This window comes from Baudoinia panamericana (assembly GCF_000338955.1).
Source record: "Baudoinia panamericana UAMH 10762 unplaced genomic scaffold BAUCOscaffold_8, whole genome shotgun sequence".
Taxonomy (NCBI): Eukaryota; Fungi; Ascomycota; class Dothideomycetes; order Mycosphaerellales; family Teratosphaeriaceae; genus Baudoinia; species Baudoinia panamericana.
The window spans coordinates 1,016,292-1,033,490 of NW_006911264.1; the positions used below are offsets into that span (position 1 = coordinate 1,016,292).

Here is a 17,199-nt window from a genome sequence, read left to right on the forward strand (position 1 = left end):
CCGGTGCCTTCCAACATTCTTCCTTCTTACGTGGAGCTCGCGTGAGCGCCGCGGGTAAGCAATATGACCCGGGACTACATGCTTGCTATTTAAGATAATGCTAACGTCCGTACCTAACACTTCGTTAGGCTTGATTAAAATCAAACGCGGCGAGTTACGCAAGCTCTCGCCTTTGAGCGGACATTACGCGCCGCCGGTCAAGAACTTTCGCGAGTTCGTCAAGTCATTGAAGGAGGCCGGCGCAGACCTGTCCAAATGTAATATCTCAAGGTCGTACGCGGTGCTGATCGGGCTAGAAAGTTATCTGGGCGCGAAGAGCCACCTCAAGGCTGCCGAGCAGGGGTTCAAGGACATGCTTGATCCGCAGGCGAAGCGGAAACGGGAAGAGGCTGAGATGGATCGGAGTAAGAGTGCGCAGAAGGAGCGGGAGATTTTGAGGCTGGAGGAGGAGAAGTTGAGGAGGGAGGGTAGCCTAAGTCTGCAGTTCAAGAAGAAGCTGGGTCTGGCGGAAAGTGATGGGCGCGGTGTTCAATCAGGTGTTGAAGCGGAGAAGAAGCCGGTGCATGACTCGAGCAAGGCGCTGGAGAAGTGAGGATGCTGATTGACATCAGATGAATCGTGCTTTTTGGCTGGCTGGCTGGCTTGCTTGCTTGACATACCACATGAATGCTGTTCGGTAGGACAGCCTACGGAGTGACTTTCTTTTGCTTCGCCTACTTGCTTTCGCGATGTTCGTTTCCGCGGCTCGCTTACGGCCGATCTAGAGCCTGGACTCAACAATTGTTGCCTTACTACTCTAGTGCCTTGGTTGTCAACTTGTCACTGAACAAGTACCGCAACTGCACTGTGCCGAACTCCTAACAGGGGGAATCCGAGCCGCATTTGCAGCGGATGGAGAGTTTTAACACTGGTCGCAATGAGTCAATGTGACCGTTTGGAACTTGTTCCCAAGCACTACCACGGGAAGAAGTCATCTATCTGTTGCGCCTTCACATCAACCCCCTATTCTTCGCATTGGTGTAACGGAAATTGGCAAGCCTGACGTCTGACTATGTGAGACATTGCGATGTGGCGTTTGCGGAGGGCCGGGGACGGACCACGGCGATCTGGGTTTAAGCGTTGCAGCAAAGTCTCCGAGAGAAACACGCATCCACAACACCACAGCCAATCGAGATAGGAAGCAGTCACACCTCCGTCTATAAGCCGGCACACCACTCATGCGACAGAAGCGGCGTTTCCGGCAGCTCTGTGGCGTCGTCGTCTGTTGACAGCGGCGGACATTTTGTCGATCGTCGATGCCGTCAAGCTAGTAACTATCCGCCGCACAAGCCATCTTCTCCACGGTTCGTTTTTGCGATGATCGAGCCAGAGTTTGGCCAGGCTTTGGTTCATCAGGCTTCCGCAATGGGTAATGTGTGCGGCATCGGCAAGGCGAGTTACTCGAGCAATCATCCCACGCACTACATGACTGCTACGTTGAATTCCTGCTCACTTCTCGAACAGTAAGGACACGGCATGCTATTGTGCAGACAGGAGGCTGGTATACTGTGACGTCAAGGCGAACCTATCAGACGGCGTCCAAGCCATTGCCGTCACGCGGCAAGGGTGGACTCTGCTGCAAGAGGGTGCCGATCACGGGCAAAGTGCGCCATCGAGTCTCCTCAATCCTGCTTGCTCCAGCCGCGTGTTCGCTCACTGGCCACAAGAGGCGCGAGCTATCGAAGCTCCTGCCACCCACCTTAGCGGCCCTGCACGCCAACCCGACGTCATCCAGTGAAACGTAACGGCAGCCGCTTGCAAGAGCCTCCTGTGCGCGGCCACGATGCCCTGCTCCATTTCAACGGCGTGTCGGGGCTGGTATATGTAGACTAAGGCGGGTCCAAGCCACACTTTTCTTTCCATTGACCTCTCCCTTTTTGTCTCTTAATGCATGAGTAGCAACTCTAGCCAATACGCGTATTATTCCTTTCCTCCTACTCCGAGCAGAACAACCCCTGTGTCTCGGAGAAGCTCGAGAAACCCTACACCACAGACTAGTAATCCCATAGACAGTAAGACAATGGCGCCTTCTCCAGCAGCTGGAAAGCAGACGGGTGGCGCTTCGTCCACCCAGAAGACACCTACTAAGCTCGCGACGAGGAAGCCGGCCGGCCAAACACCCCAAAAGCTTGGCCAGGCCTCATCATCCGCTTCTCGCGGTGCACCTTCGACACCCAAGGCTGCCAGTTCAAAGAAGCCAGAGACTGACACCCCTTCGCTACCTCCACGACCGGAGGCAGATGAAGCGACCGGCAAAGCTCAGCAGACTGCACAGCAAGGCAAAGACCAGGTCGAGGACACTGCCGAGGAAGCCACCGAGCAGCCGCAAAGCAGAGTGGAGATGAAGGACGATGAAGACGAAGACGAGGACGAAGGTCCAATGAACAAGGTTACCAAAGCTGGCGATTCAGCAAAGCAAGGCCTTGAAGAGGCAGCACCCGAGCCTATTGAAGACGATGAAGACACCGTCGGCGGCGCAAAGCAACACGCAGAAGAAACCGCCGAAGACGCCGCCGAAGAAGCGGGTGACGAAGCGGACGACGTTGCCGATGACGCCACTCAGAAGGCTGGCCAGATGGGCGAGTCTGCCGATGATGAAGCCGGTGAGGGTGAGGCCGACGATGAAGCTCCTCACCAAGCTCAGCACGAAGGTAAGGAGCAACAAGGCAAGGAGCAGCAAAGGGGTGGCGATCTCCTGAAAGGCGCGCAAGGCCTCGCAGGCAAGGCTTCTGGGCTCGCCGGCAAAGCCAACCAAGATCCTAAGGCCGCTGCAAAAGACGCCACCGATGGTGCCAAGGAGAGCGCCGAGCAGACTGCGGAAGATGCGCAAGACGCTGCCGAAGAGACTGCCGACGAAGGTCAAAAGGTCGCCGGCGAAGTCACTGATGAAGCCGGTGACGCTGCTGAAGGTGCTCAGGATGAAGCTGCCGAGGCCGTTGAAGACGTCGATGGCGAGGCCCCTGAAGCTGGCGAGGCTGCCGAAGGCGCTGATGACGAGGGCGAAGAGGGCGTTCACGAAGTCGAGCGTGCAGCCAAGGAGGGCGTCCAGGAAATCCAGGACGCAGCTGAAGAAGGCGTTGACGACGTCAAGCAGGAAGCCGAAGAAGGTGCCGACAACGCTAAGGAGACCGCAGAGGATGCGGCAGACGGCGAGCTTCCCGATGGCGAGGAGGCTACCGGTGGTCTCCCATCAATGCCGGAAGGCATGCCAATTGACATGAGCGTCCTGCGAGGCCTCGAAGTCAACGCAGACGGTCACGTTTACGACTCGGAAGGCAACGCCCTCGCGAAGCTTGCAGAGGGTGACGCTGAAGATCTGGAAGGCTACCCGATTGGCGATGATGGAGAGATTCTCGACGAGGATGGCGACCTCGTGGGCCGCGTTGAGCTACTCCCCGAGGTCATCAAGAAGCAGTTAGCCGAGGCCAAGGAGCGCGGTGACGAGTTGCCCGAGGGCGCAGACGAGTACCTTGACCAGCTTGAAGAGGCTGGTGAAGGTGAGGTCGAGGAAGGCCAGTTGCCAGGCCTCGACATTCTCCAAGGCCTAACTTGCCAGATAGACGGTCTCATCTATGATGACGATGGAAACACCGTCGGCCAAGTCGTTGATGGCGACCCAGAGGAGCTGCAGCACGCCACCCTAAACGACCAGGGCGAGTTCATCGACTCGGAAGGCAACGTTGTTGGCCACGCCCAGGTCCACCCAGACGCCGCAGACCTTGTCGAGCGGGGCGTGTATGCTCCGGAAGGCGAGGTCGAAGCCGCTGACGAGCTGGTTGATGGCGAGGCGGCTGACGGTGTGGCCGATGAGGCAGAAGGTGCCGCTGACGAGGCGGAGGGAGCTGCAGACGAAGCCGTCGAAGGCGAGGAGGAACCCCTTGAAGGCATCGAGGATCAGCTTCCGGGTATCGAGGCACTCGAAGGCCACGAATTAAATGAAAAGGGCGAGATCGTCGATGACCAAGGTGAAATTCTTGGCCAAATCGAGGACGAGGAGCTTCGACAGAAGATCGAAGACGGCGAGATCGACCCGGCCACTCTCAAGATTGACGAAGCGGGTAATGTCGTTGACGAAGAGGGCAACGTCTTGGGCCAGACCGAGTTGGCTGAGGGTGCGGCTGAGAAGCTGGCCGGCGGTCCTCTACTCGACCTTCGGATCCTCGACGGCAAGAAGGTTAATAAGAAGGGCCAAGTGCTTGATGAGGACGGTGAGCCCATCGGCGAGCTCCGTGACGGTGAGCTCAAGGATTGCTCCGGCAAGAAGTGTAACGACAAGGGTGAGGTCGTCGACAAGAACGGCAAGGTTGTCGGACACGTCAACGTTATTCCTGGCGAGGCTGCTGAGGAGGCTACGAGGCAACTGCTGGAAGAACTCGGTGAAGCACCGCAAGGTGTACCGGCTCCGGACCTACCTGACCTGGAAATACTTGATGGCCTCAAGGTCAACAAGAACGGCCAGATCCTGGACGAAGATGGCGAAGTCATCGGCGAGCTCGTCGATGGTGAGCTGTCGGAGTGCAAGGGCAAGAAGTGCAATGACAAGGGTGAGGTTGTTGACAAGGAGGGTAACGTGCTCGGCCACGTGCGAACGGTCAAGAAAGAGGGCGAGGAGGAGCAGGCCGAAGAGCAGCCGGCTGAAGAGGAAGCTGCTGCAGAGGAGGAGGCGGCAGAGGAAGACCAAGGTCCTGAACTGCCACCACTCTCCATCCTTGAGGGTCTGACGTGCAACAAGTCCGGCAAGCTCGTGGACTCCAACGGCGCGATCGTCGGTGAGCTCATTGAGGGCGATGCAAAGAAGCTCGCGAAGTTGGGCCTCCAGTGCGACGACCAGGGTCAGTTCTGGGATAACAAGGGTCACGTCATTGGCCGCGCGCAAACTGTCGCGCAGGAAGAGCCGGAGGAGGAGGGCACTTTCGCCGGGCTTGAGGGCCTGCACGTTGTCGAAGGCGGCTATGTTCAGGACGACCAAGGCAACACGGTCGGTATCGTTACCGAAGGCGACCCAAAGAAGCTCATTGGTCGGGTTGTTGACGAGGATGGTGACATACTTGACAAGAAGGGCTCTGTTGTTGGCCACGCCGAGCGCTACGTGGAGGAGGAGCCTGAGGTGGAGCCAGAACCAGAGGCGATTGACCTCTCGTTCCTGCAGGGCAAGACACTCAACAAGGCTGGCTTTGTCATTGGCGACGAGGGTGTCCCGGTCGCTCGCTTGATCGAAGGCAAGGCGAAGGACCTCGCCGGTAAGCAGCTCGACGACCAAGGTCAGATTTGGAACGACAAGGGCAAGGTCATTGGCCGTGTCGAGCTTATACCAGAGAACGAGCGTGAGGCCAAGCCTGAAGGTCCTTTCGCCGGCTTGGAAGGTCTCCATGTCGTTGAGGGCGGTAAAGTCGCTGACGAGAACGGCAACCTGGTTGGCGAGATCGTCGAGGGTAACCCGAAGCGTCTCGTCGGTCTCGCTGTTGACGAGGACGGTGACATCGTCGATCGCTACGGCAATGTTAAGGGTCACGCGGAGCTTCTGCCAGAGGAGGAAGAGGTTGTTATCGACAACAGCATCCTCAATGGCAAGAAGCTGAACAAGCAGGGCTACGTTGTTGACGAGAACGGCATTCCTTTCGGCCGTCTTGTCCAGGGCGATGCTGCCGAGCTTGCTGGCCGTTACTGCGATGAGAACGGTGACATTCACAACGATACTGGTAAGGTGGTTGGCCACTGCGAGGTCATCCCGGAGAACGAGCGTGTTCACCGCGGCGAAGGACCATTTTCTGGGCTCGAAGGCTTGCGCGTTGTGGCAGACGGCTGGGTTGAGGATGGCGATGGCAACGTTGTCGGTCAGCTCGTCGAGGGTAATGCTAAGCGCCTCGTGGGTATGCACGTCGACGAAGATGGAGACATTATCGACAAGTACGGCAACGTGAAGGGCCATGCTGAGCCTTACGAGGCGCCTGAGGAAGCAGAGGTTGACCTTTCTGCTCTCGCCGGCTGCACAATCAACAAGAATGGCAATGCTGTCGACGGCAACGGCACCATCGTTGGTCGTGTGGTAGAGGGTGATGTCAAGACTATGATTGGCAAGAAGGTTGACGGCAAGGGCCAGATTTGGGACAATGCTGGCAACGTCGTCGGGCGCTGCGAGCTTGTCTTCGGCGAGGACACTTCGCCCGAGGGTCCATTTGCAGGCTTTGAGGGTCTACAAATTACCAAGGATGGTATGATCGTCACCCCAGCTGGCGACATTGTCGGTCGTGTCATTGAAGGCGACCTCAAGAAGCTGCAAGGTCACACCGTCGATGAAGACGGTGACATCGTTGACAAGAACGGCAACACCATCGGCAAGGCAGAGCGGTGGGAGCCGGAAGAGAAGGAGCGACGCGTCAACCCCATGTCCGGCCGACGTGTCAATAAGGAGGGTGAAGTTCGCGACGAAAATGGCGAACTCATGGGCCGCCTCACGATGGGTGACCTTGGCCACTGCGTTGGTCAAGAGATCGATGATGCTGGCAATGTCATCGACGTAGAAGGCAACAAGATCGGAGAGGTTACCCTACTCGAGAACATTGTTGAGGAGGAGTACCAAGGCCCTACAGAGGAAGAGCTTGCGGAGGCAGCGAAGCGTGAGGAAGAGCGCGAGATTGCTGAGAAGATGGGCAATATCTGCACGCAGACGCTTGAGCGTGTGCAGCCCGTCTGCAAGCAGATCACCGAGTACATGGAGAAGGCTGACCGCACACCGAAGGAGGAACTGGACGAGGACCAACTCGTTAACGACGTCAAACCTCTCATCGAAGAAGCCGGACGCATCCTACAAGAGTGCAACGGCTCGCTACGTGGTCTCGATCCCGACGGCCGCATCGCTGCCCAGGCCAAGGGCCGCGCCGGCACGAAGGAGGCTACGCCAGAGGAGTACCGCTTGGCGGAGAACCTCAAGGAGCTCACGACGACGGTGGTCACCACTGTTGACAACGCGAAGAAGAAGCTCAACGACATGCCGCATGCGAAGAAGAAGCTGAACCCGCTGTGGGGCTTGATGACCCAGCCGCTGTTCCAGATCTTGGCCGCGGTTGGTCTGCTACTTGCCGGCGTGCTTGGTCTTGTCGGTCAGCTACTTAACGGTCTCGGCCTTGGTGGTCTTGTCAACGGCCTCATGGGCGGACTGGGCATCAACAAGCTACTCGAGTCCTTTGGCCTCATCGATGGCGACAAGAAGAAGAAGAAGGGCGGCAGCGCTCTGTCCAGCCTTCCAATTGTTGGCGGCATGTTGGGTGGTAGCAAGTAAGCGGTACTGCATGCATCAGGATGCACCTCCGGCTCCCTGGCATTGTTGGAGTAGTGTAAGTTACATGGGATATGGTTATGTGTTTCGAAAAGCGAATGCGTAGCGAGCATAGGTCTAGATAATAGCTCTTCTGTAATATTGAGACGAATCTGAATGAATCATTCTCAACTTCATTCACTCTTACTTCATCCCCAGCCATCAATGAGCTCGTTCAATGGCCGGGATCTATGAGCATCATGTGACCGTGCTCTCCGCGGAGATGGAAAGACTTCGCTTCATTCTAGCGCTTCGCCTTCCGCCGGCTCAAGGACCGACACCGACAACAAACTTCTACGGCTTGGCTGAATTCCTCCGGTACAGCAGCTGTACAGCGGTACTGAAGTAATCACGAGCAACTATAATGTCCCCAGAATTATGCACGTGGCGTACAGCCTGCGGAGGTGAGCCGTACTTCCGCACGGCATCATCCAGTCCGCAGATTTGTGAGGGTAATAGCGGGTCACATGAATGGGCGAAAAGCCTTCGTCAAGAATCTTGGCAGTAGGGAACCATGACACCTACTCGTATTTGTGACTAACATATTGCCACTTCAAGTCGCTGCGACGTCAAAGACGAGTGGGTAGGTAAGCGATTCCGCGCATGTGGTATGCGGAGGCAAGGCGGTTGGAGGGTGCGGGCGGAAAGAGCAGGTATTGCGCAATATGAATCATCGACCCATCCCATGATATGGTAGGCTTTTGCAGAAATCTCTCTCTCATACCTTCTCTCCACTACACTCCAGTCAGAACCTTAAGCTAAAGGGCGACATTGACCGTTGGACGCCTGTTGCGAACGACACTGCTATACTGGGATGCATATCAACGACCTTCCGCAAGAGCTCCTGTCCGACATCCTCCTCAAGGCTACCAAGGCCAACAAGGCTGAAGGCGTAGGTTATACCTATGGCCTGACGCAGAATCTACTCCCATTACCTTCGGAAGCGCCAAAGTTCACGCGATATGTGCGTGGCCCGCTGAGCGCCGAGTGTTTACGCTGGGACGCCACCGACTCCATCCGCCAGACCTGCAAGCAATGGCACGATTGGGCTCTGAGCTACAACTTTGAGCGTGTCTTTGAGCGTCGCTGGCGAGGCTCCGAACGTTGGGCGGATCTCACTCTCCGGAGGCCGAAGTACAATCTCTACGAGCTCATTGACAAGCCAAAAGGCTTCCCCCTTTACCGTGATCCGCACGGATCACTGAAGCAAACGGACCGCTTGTTTGCCAGCCTGCCAACTACTGCTCAGCACGTGCAGCGGTTATGGTTCAATGGCTTCTATGCTGCGGAGACCGACAAGCTCATTCTGTCGGTTGTTGCTAGCTGCCGCGAACTGCAGTACTTGAGCGTGCCCTGGACCATTCTACGGCGTGCTGGTGTGAATGACTGGGTCAACCTCCTCAACGCGCATACGGGTGTTGGTAAGCCACTGCATTCTCTCGAGCTCACGGCAGTCTGCCTGCCTAAAGACCAGGCACATGCGCTTGAGAACGACACTACCCCGAACCCTCTCGAAGATGCTCGGGTCGACTTCCGCTCGCTCAAGCGTCTCAAGATTTTCGGCAACACTCTGCACAAGCCTATCAGTGATGAAGACTTACAGCTCATGGCCCGAACTGCCACGAACCTTGAGTGCCTGGATATTACCAACCTTTCAACCATCTCTGTCGCCGGTATGCTTGCACTGGTCAAAGCATCTGCCAAAACATTGCAGGTGCTTGAGCACTCGCCCCGCTCAGATGATGGCTTCTATCACCCGTTTCCAGGACATCTTGAGGAAGGGGAGCACGTCTGCGAGCTGCTTGCCAACCTACCGCAGATGCGTGATCTTTCAATCAGCGTGCCATACGTGTGCGCGGACCTTTTCCACAACCACGATGTGAAGTGGGCAGGCGAGCTACAAGTGCGCGCAATCGACATTTGCGGCTGTGGGAGCGACACAAACTCTCAAGTACGTGCCGACAAATTGCGTAGGGTCCTTGAAGCCGCTCGTGCCATGATGGCGCTCAAGCGCCGTATGCATCAAGAGCTCTCCGTAGAGCTGTTCTTCGCGGGCTGCATCTTCCACCCAGAGAAGAAACTCGTGCACGGTGACTTTGCGCTGGCGGAAGTGGCGTCGCGCGGACGGTGGCCATTTGACAAGCAGCCTAGCACGCTTGGTCCGTACGGGCAGTCGGGCAGGTACGGGAAGGACGAGGGCTTCTGGGACGCCGTCAGCGAGGAGGATTACCTGCTTGCCGTCACCAATCACTGGATTGCTCTTTGAACGTCAACCGGACGGAAAGAAACGAGAAACGAACTACGAGCTACGACCAATAAAAGTTACTGTGAGCGTTGCAGAATCGGTGGTAGGGAGCGGGAAGCGGCTGTTTTTCAGGGCGGGTGTGAAATCTGAGGGTGGTGTATGCAGCGTTATGTTGCCTAGATAATGTGTACTCAGTCAATGCAGCAGCGAGCCTATACAAGATCATCGGTGTATCCAATCGAGTCTCTAGCATCATCCGTAAGACGTCCCCATTCGAGCAACAGCCGAAAGAAGTAGATCTCCATATCTTCCTTGCGAAGCACTCTGTTGGCCCAAGCACGGCCTTGCTCCGCAATCCTCTCGGCCTCGTGCGCGTGCGGTTCCATCACGACATGTCTTCCTTTGACTGTTCCATTGACGCCGGCGAAGTATGAAAGCGTGGCCCAGAATCCATGGCCTCGAATATCGAGCGGGACGAAGTGCTGCCAAGGCGTCACTCTGTCATCCCACCACTCACGGAACAGCGCAACTTTGAATGGCAGAGAGCGCGATTGCAGGAATGGCAAGAATCGGCCCGAGAAGCCTGCGCCGTCTAGATCAAGAAGGTACTTGTACTTCCAGTGATCTTGGAAATCGGTTGGTGGAGCTAAGGGTGCGTACTCTTGGGCTTGCTGCGAACAGTCCTTAGGCCAGCATCGAGCGATGGAATCTACGATGTGCACGTCTGTAGACAGCAGCTTTGTCAAGTCGGAAATCGGCACGTAAGAGTACGCTGACGTATTGACCTCGCTAGGCTGCGTCTGCCATCTGTGGATAACGCTCGTGGCCCCCTGCGGGAGTAGTAGTAGTTGGGGTGCTTCGCTGCCGTTGATGTTGTTGGCTAGATGGATGAAGCGCTGACGAGTCATGCCTCGCCACTGACCGACGCTTGATACGCCCTCAGACGTTGCGCCTCGCCAGAAGAGCGTGCTGTGTTTCTCTGCGAACAGCATATCCGGGTGCTCAGGCGATGGGTTGTACTTCACCTTATCCATATAATTCCACGGAGAAGGGTACAGGATGTCGTTGAAACCAGGAGCTTTCGATTGGGAAAAGATGGGATACAGGTCATGCGCTGCCTTGAACGCCGCGGGAGACATGTACAAGCCGTGAAGGTTGGCTAGATCGGGCTGGTGGCAGATGTCTGCAGCCATAGTCCAATTCGCAAGATATGCGCCTAATGATTGCGGGAGCGTGCAATCCATGCACATTTGGCTGACATCCCACAGACGCTGGGTCCGCGCTGGCGAGCTTGGTGGACAGCTGACGCTTCCGAACTCATAGAACGTACGTTGCCAAGAGAGTTCCTCAAGCGGGGTTTCAGCCAGAGGCTCAGTCGGAATCGGAGGCCATTGCTGGGTGCGGTCTGCGCTGAACTTGTTGTAGTCCGTATCAGAGTTGCTGGGTGTTGCTACGCTCGGACGGATGCGGTCCAACTCTTCGAACGGAACCGCGACTCTGCACTCGTCGTTGAGGTTGAAGGCGAGATCCATGTCTGGCAAGTACTCAGCGAAGTGATCGATCATCTCCACCAAGCCGTCGAACATCCACCTGTGAGTGCCCACAACATCTGTGCTGAGCGACACCGATCCGTTGCGAATGCTGATACCAGCAACATCGTTCCATGGGTTTGCCAGTAGTTGCCACGTGCGCTGGCGTATGACTTCCGGGTTCAATGAATAGAAGGGCAGGATGTCACGCTGGACGCTGTCATAAGTGTCGATGATCACCGAGTTACGCGCTGTTGCATAGTTATACCAATGCTGAAAGCCTGGCGGAGGATGTCGGCTGTACCTCAATCGGTATGCTTCCGCTGCCTCCCGCAGTGTAAGACTAGCGCTGCTCCGGTTGAAGTACGATTCATGTTGCGTCTCCGCCTCAAAGGTAAGCAAGTCGATCGGATGGTATGTGACAGAGGTACTGCGCGTTGCCAACAGTCCTCCATGCAGGCAAAGGAGCACAAATAGGATGAGATAAAGCCAGTAAGGTGGCTTGGAAAACAGTCGATGCGAGTCACTTGGGTCTTCCTTGGTAGAAGCAGCATCGGCATGGACGTAGAGTGCAAACCCTATCAGCGTCACGCAGGTCGCGATAAATGCGATAGCGGTCGATGTCGGAGGGAAAGGATGCGTTAGGGTCCAAGCATAGGCGGTACTCGTCGTGCAGACGGAGACAAAGGCAGCTATGGCTGAGATGGACATGGAGCTAGTATGGTAGAGCTGACCAAGCGTCAGCGGTATGCCTCTTTCGAACGCTAATCAGATCGGCAACACTCACCGTGAATAATGCAGAAACAGCAGTGAAGCAGAATAAGGCGTTCATTCGCAAAACGCCCCTGAAGTACAATGTGGGTATCGTAAGAATCCAGAGCCTATCGTCTGGCGTAACGTAGTAATAGACAAGGCCTCCGAACGAGACAACAACAGCGGAGAAGAGGAATGCCCAACCAACTGATGTAAAGCGCAGCGCAATGCTTCGCGGACCTCTCCCCTCGCGTTGACGCAGAAGTTGTCCAATGCAGTATAACATGGCAGCGTCGAGGATACTACCGATTCGTTGCAGACATGGTATCATCCAATGATATGGCAGCGAAGCTGCGCAGATATGGGAAGATCTTGGTGCCTTAAGTGTCGAAAGAACTACTATGCTCCCAAAGCTTAATAATGCCGTAGAACCAAGGTAGCGGTATGGTGACCGTGCCAAAGCCTTACCCAAAGCTTCGTGGATGCTCATGTCAGGATCATCAGTCACTGCCCGCTTCCTGAACGGCAATGGTTGCCTGGCGGAGTAATCCGCACACGCGAAAGCCAGTGGTATAAGTGCCTCCCAGCTAGTCGTCGTACACTGGTAGAAAGCCAGTAACTCGCGAAGTATGACCACTCTCAAGCATATCGCAGCAACAAGACCTAGGAACAGTATCCGTAGCTTGCGCAGACTAGAAGGGTATCGCACATTCTCCAGGGCGGGTGACGAATCACGGGATGAGCGCAGTGTCCCACAATCCTCCAACGGTATTGCGTGGTAGTCTTCGTGCGAGCCACTACTTTTAGGCAGTATCCTGCTCAACCCAAGGGTTGCGGCGGCCAACGAAGCAAGTACGACAATGCTTGTATGGATTGGCTTTTCGAAGGCGAAGGTTGTCGGCACATCCCTCGACAGCAGATACGTGCCAACGGCGAATCCAGCAATCGCAGGCCATTTTGTTCGGTCCATGTCATCGCAGCTGTGAGCGCTGACGAGCCGTTACCATCCTCGAGCTCCTGTATGCGCTTACAGCCAGCGGCACTCACTCTTGCATACCTGCAAGAGGGTCGTTGTAGTTATACTTAGTTATAATGCCCTTAGAAGTTGTTCACGGCGATGTGTGACGAGTGGGTAGTGGTCAACCACACAGACTACGTTCATGCAGCGCCAGGTCGAACAGGAAGCGCGGACTTGAGGTCCGTGCGCTCACGTGATCTCTGTCCCTCGCCGCACGCTATCACGTGGATGGAGGTAGCGTGGTAGTTTCAGCGCAGCCTTACGAACGTGGTCAAATAGAGTTCAGTGAAGTCAGGCTTTCCCGTCCGTTTGCGTGACCAGACAGTGAGCAGAGTGGGTTATTTTACAACACTATACAAGCTACACTTCCGAGAACAGACTAAGGGGCAGTCGGTGAGCACAGTGCATCCATGTCGAGTCTCAGCAGAGATACATTTCTCCGTGGAGTTGTTGGCATGGCTACCTGATCTCAACATTGAACCGGCCGACAAGCTCGCTGCACACCTGCTCATGCATGGCGTTGACTTCCTCCGCCGTCAACGTCCGCTCGAGGCTGCGGTATTCGACCCTATAGCACAAGCTTCTGCGCTGGTTCTTGGGATGCGTGAAATCATCGATAAGCTTGACGTCTTCGACTGCATCTCCGGCGATCATCCGCACAACCTCCATGAGGTCGTTCTCATGGAAGACAGGCTCGACACCCGCCTTAACAGTTTCCGTCCGTTGGCCGCCTGCCGGGCTGGGTGCTGAACTGTTCGATGCAGGTGTATCTGCCACTACCGGGCCCTGGGCACTTGCAGGCAGCCAAAAAGCGACATCTCGAGGTGCTGCAGGGTGTTTGCTGAAAGGCTGGAATCGTTTGTACGGGTCCGCAGCTCGGAACTGCCGCAAGAAACGCTCATCTTTGCTCCAGAATAGACGGATGTCTGGGATGCCGAATAGAAGCATGGCGATTCTCTCAAGGCCAATTCCGAAAGCCCAGCCAATTCTGTCTGGTTGATTGGCACGTATGAGCAAGGGCTGATCGATGACACCGCATCCGAGCACTTCCAGCCAGTCGCCTCTCCACCACACCTCTAATTCCCAGGAAGGCGACGTGTGAGGAAAGAACGCTTCGACCCAGCGCACTTTGAGTGGTTCTTGCTCGGTTGACGAAGCTTGACCGGCTGAGGCAAGCGCTTTGTCGGCTTCGGTAAAGATTGTTACGACAACATCCTCAAGCGAACGCTTAAGGTGGGCACCGACTGCCTCGGCCTCCTCGGGTGAGTGGTACTTCTCCTGCAACGGGTTGTGGTCCGGATGAAACGGAGGATTGGGATCTTCAACCGCAAGATCGTGCTTAGGTAGCTTGCGAAGGCTGTCCTTTATAGCGTCCAAACATGCGTCTCGTGAGCTGAAATTTGGTCGATGCCAGGTTAGGGCGCCCTCCATCTGATGAAAGATCGGGTAATGGCTCCGATCAACGGCATCTCTGCGGTAGACATCTGCTGCAAGCGTCCAACCATCGCTTTGATTGTCTCGGAAGATGTCACGCTCATGAGCCGTAGTATGCGTTCGTAGCAGCGTACTTTCATTGACGTAGTAGGTGTCCGTTTTGCTGCGTCCAGGATGATCTGGCGCGAAGCCGAGGGAGTCAAAGTTCTGGTCAACAGTAACAACTCCAGGTAAGTTGTTGTGGTTCTTGAAACCTACGAAGCGAGACTCGATGAGCTGCCTCGTAATGGCTAGTGGGTGATGCTGTGATATGTGCAGTTTCCGGCCATAGTTCGACAAGATCGCCCGAGGAACGTTGGTCCATGAATCGGTAGGGTAGTCGACACCGGCAATTGTTAGTTGTTTGCGTGTTGAGCCTGCAACACCTTAGCTGTTACTCGAGGTGTAGCTTGATATTGGGACAGGCGTGCGCCGGTGACAAATAAGTGGCACAAAATTTGCTTGGGCTTATTCCCGAGGTATACACGACCATGCCTCCTGGAAGGCTCAGTGCTGGCAAGCCTGCTTCCAGGGGTAGTTGTGCTGCAAATAGTCTGGATGTCGAACATGGTTCCGGAGGTAAGGCAGGTCACGAAGACACTTACTTTGGGAATAGGCGCGTCTCTGGCTAAGGTATGCAATGCGGATCAATGGCCTGATGTTGGTTGGCAAAGCCCAGAACAGTGCTGTGGAGCAAGCAAGCTTGACCATGCTGGGTGTGTGCGTGCCTGCCCGATTGGGCTGTCCAGAGTAGAGTCAAGTCTTGACAAGGTGCTGTGAGTCTGCGTGAAATGTTGCCGCGGCCCAAGGCAATAATGTCACGTCTCGCGTGGCCTTTGCTGCATGGCTGCAAGGACCCGAGTGCCGAACGCCAGCCAATGCGTCACTCGGCTCAGGAACCTCCTCCGCGCCCCGTCGTTATGCCTTCGGGAATCCCCGGCAGTTGACGAGCAAGATATAGCATTAACTTCCTTTCGAAAGCAGATAGTCACCTTTCTTCATAAGCCCGGTACGGAGCAGTGGAGTGAGTGTTGCTGCCGAAGCAATGCTTACGGGAGTGTCATGTCAACATCCGCAGACGTCAAGAAGAGCAAGGATGTTCAGCATGGCCCCATTCACTACCCGTTGTGGTTTGGAGGAAGCGCGAGTTGCTTCGCGGCCAGTGTGACGCATCCATTGGACCTCTGTAAGTAGTGCAAGGAGGTGTGTTGTGATAACATCACTGACAAGCCGTAGTAAAGGTATAGTCGAGCCGACATTTGCCTGCGCGTGCGTAGCACGCTTACCATCGAGCTAGGTCCGGCTACAAACTCAGCACCATGGCGACAAGAAGACGTTGAGCCAGATGCTCGTACACGTCTTGCGGAATGATGGGGTCAAGGGCTTATACCGCGGCGTGAGTGGTTAACCGCCGTCGTCCTCTACTTGGACACCATGATTGACATCGTCGCATGCCAGCTGTCAGCCTCCCTCCTTCGCCAGCTAACCTACAGCACAACCCGCTTTGGCGTATACGAAGAGCTTAAAGAAGTATTCACCACCGGCGTGCAGCAACCCTCCTTCCCAGCACTCATCGCAATGGCCTCAACCTCCGGCTTCCTAGGCGGTATTGCAGGCAACCCAGCCGACATCATGAACGTCCGCATGCAGAACGACGCCGGTCTACCACCTGCAGAACGTCATAACTACAAGCATGCCATAGACGGTTTGGTCCGCATGGTGCGCGAAGAAGGCTTCGCTAGTCTCTTCCGCGGCGTCTGGCCCAACAGCACACGTGCCGTGCTCATGACGGCGTCTCAGCTCGCCAGCTATGATATCTTCAAGAAAGAGCTTCTTCAGCGGACGAGTATGGGCGACAACCTCTACACGCACTTCACGGCTTCCTTTATGGCAGGCTTTGTTGCCACGACTGTCTGCAGTCCTGTGGATGTAATCAAGACACGCGTCATGAGCTCGAAATCGTCAGAGAGCCTGTTTGCACTCATGAGGACGATCACTGCTGCGGAAGGCTTTGGATGGATGTTCAAGGGTTGGGTACCCAGCTTTATCCGACTTGGGCCGCATACGATCGCGACATTCATGTTCCTCGAGCAGCATAAAACGATTTGGCGGAGATGGCATGGCTATGAGAGCTAATCGCAAGCAACAGAAACGTATAGATGAGATGCTCGGGGATGTCCACCATTGTACAGAGGACGCTGTATGCGTGGCGTTGCGGCGCAGTGATATCATGGCTAAATACGGGAGCGTGAACGCTTCATGGCGAGGCGTTAAGGCGGCCTAGATGACGCACTTGCTAGGTACATACCCACATACGTCGTCTACGTTTGCTAATTTCACACTGCTTCCGTATACCGTAACGCCGTGCCCACGCTGAGAGCGCCTTTCGACGAGGTGTATTCGATGGCTACGTATTACCTCGGACGAACGCCGTTGTCCATGTAATTAACGGCAAGCTGATGGACTGGCAGCATGTCCGACTAGCCTCTGCGAACCTGGTGAGGATGGCTTACACGTCGTGCTTTGTCGGCAAGCGGCCTTCACTTACCTTCTGCCGAGCAAGCTCCTGCATCTCTCGGACTTCGACGACTTTGGCTTCCTCTTCGCTGTTAGCCGGACGAGGCGCCCAGCCGGGTGCGTCATTGTCGAGCTCAGCATCCACGACGTAGCTTGGCGATCTGCGAGGTGGTTTCATCAAGACTTCGATGCGTGTCTCCTCGTGATGGTCCCGGAGCTCGCCTCTCGAGTCGGGTCCAAAAAGTATCTCCAGTTCTCTGGGGTGTCCTTGCCAGTGACTACTTAGCGGCGAAGAGGCTTCCTACACTAT

General features: G+C 55.7%; 6 protein-coding genes across 6 annotated transcripts; 4 read left to right on the top strand and 2 right to left on the bottom strand.

Moving 5' to 3' along the window:
* Positions 1–2,059: 2,059 nt before the first annotated feature.
* Positions 2,060–7,318, top strand: BAUCODRAFT_72550 (uncharacterized protein; the record flags this gene model as incomplete). The annotated part of the gene is made up of 4 exons (XM_007679386.1): positions 2,060–2,622; positions 2,722–2,983; positions 3,134–3,476; positions 3,552–7,318. The coding sequence occupies 4 exons, from the start codon at positions 2,060–2,062 to the stop codon at positions 7,316–7,318; spliced, it is 4,935 nt and encodes a 1,644-aa protein (XP_007677576.1).
* Positions 7,319–8,168: 850 nt separating this feature from the next.
* Positions 8,169–9,620, top strand: BAUCODRAFT_73015 (uncharacterized protein; the record flags this gene model as incomplete). The annotated part of the gene is made up of 1 exon (XM_007679420.1): positions 8,169–9,620. One exon carries the CDS (start codon positions 8,169–8,171, stop codon positions 9,618–9,620), a length of 1,452 nt encoding a protein of 483 aa, XP_007677610.1.
* A 191-nt stretch (positions 9,621–9,811) lies between these two features.
* On the bottom strand, positions 9,812–12,851 carry BAUCODRAFT_72306 (glycosyltransferase family 90 protein; the record flags this gene model as incomplete). The annotated part of the gene is made up of 2 exons (XM_007679364.1): positions 9,812–11,857; positions 11,916–12,851. The coding sequence occupies 2 exons, from the start codon at positions 12,849–12,851 to the stop codon at positions 9,812–9,814; spliced, it is 2,982 nt and encodes a 993-aa protein (XP_007677554.1).
* A 338-nt stretch (positions 12,852–13,189) lies between these two features.
* On the bottom strand, positions 13,190–15,083 carry BAUCODRAFT_110888 (uncharacterized protein; the record flags this gene model as incomplete). Its single annotated transcript, XM_007679691.1, has 2 exons — positions 13,190–14,749; positions 14,972–15,083. The coding sequence occupies 2 exons, from the start codon at positions 15,081–15,083 to the stop codon at positions 13,359–13,361; spliced, it is 1,503 nt and encodes a 500-aa protein (XP_007677881.1). The 3' UTR covers positions 13,190–13,358.
* A 351-nt stretch (positions 15,084–15,434) lies between these two features.
* Positions 15,435–16,508, top strand: BAUCODRAFT_72685 (uncharacterized protein; the record flags this gene model as incomplete). Its single annotated transcript, XM_007679397.1, has 4 exons — positions 15,435–15,558; positions 15,609–15,613; positions 15,670–15,768; positions 15,831–16,508. 4 exons carry the CDS (start codon positions 15,435–15,437, stop codon positions 16,506–16,508), a joined length of 906 nt encoding a protein of 301 aa, XP_007677587.1.
* Positions 16,509–16,670: 162 nt separating this feature from the next.
* Positions 16,671–17,199, top strand: BAUCODRAFT_540900 (uncharacterized protein). Its single transcript, XM_007679692.1, has 2 exons — positions 16,671–16,870; positions 16,936–17,199. The coding sequence occupies exons 1-2, from the start codon at positions 16,832–16,834 to the stop codon at positions 17,173–17,175; spliced, it is 279 nt and encodes a 92-aa protein (XP_007677882.1). The 5' UTR covers positions 16,671–16,831; the 3' UTR covers positions 17,176–17,199.

Coding starts and splice junctions, on each gene's coding strand:
- BAUCODRAFT_540900 (XM_007679692.1), top strand. CDS start 16,832: ATGGACTGGCAGCATGTCCGACTAGCCTCTGCGAACCTG. Junction 16,871..16,935: donor GACTAGCCTCTGCGAACCTG/GTGAGGATGGCT, acceptor CTGCCGAGCAAG/CTCCTGCATCTCTCGGACTT.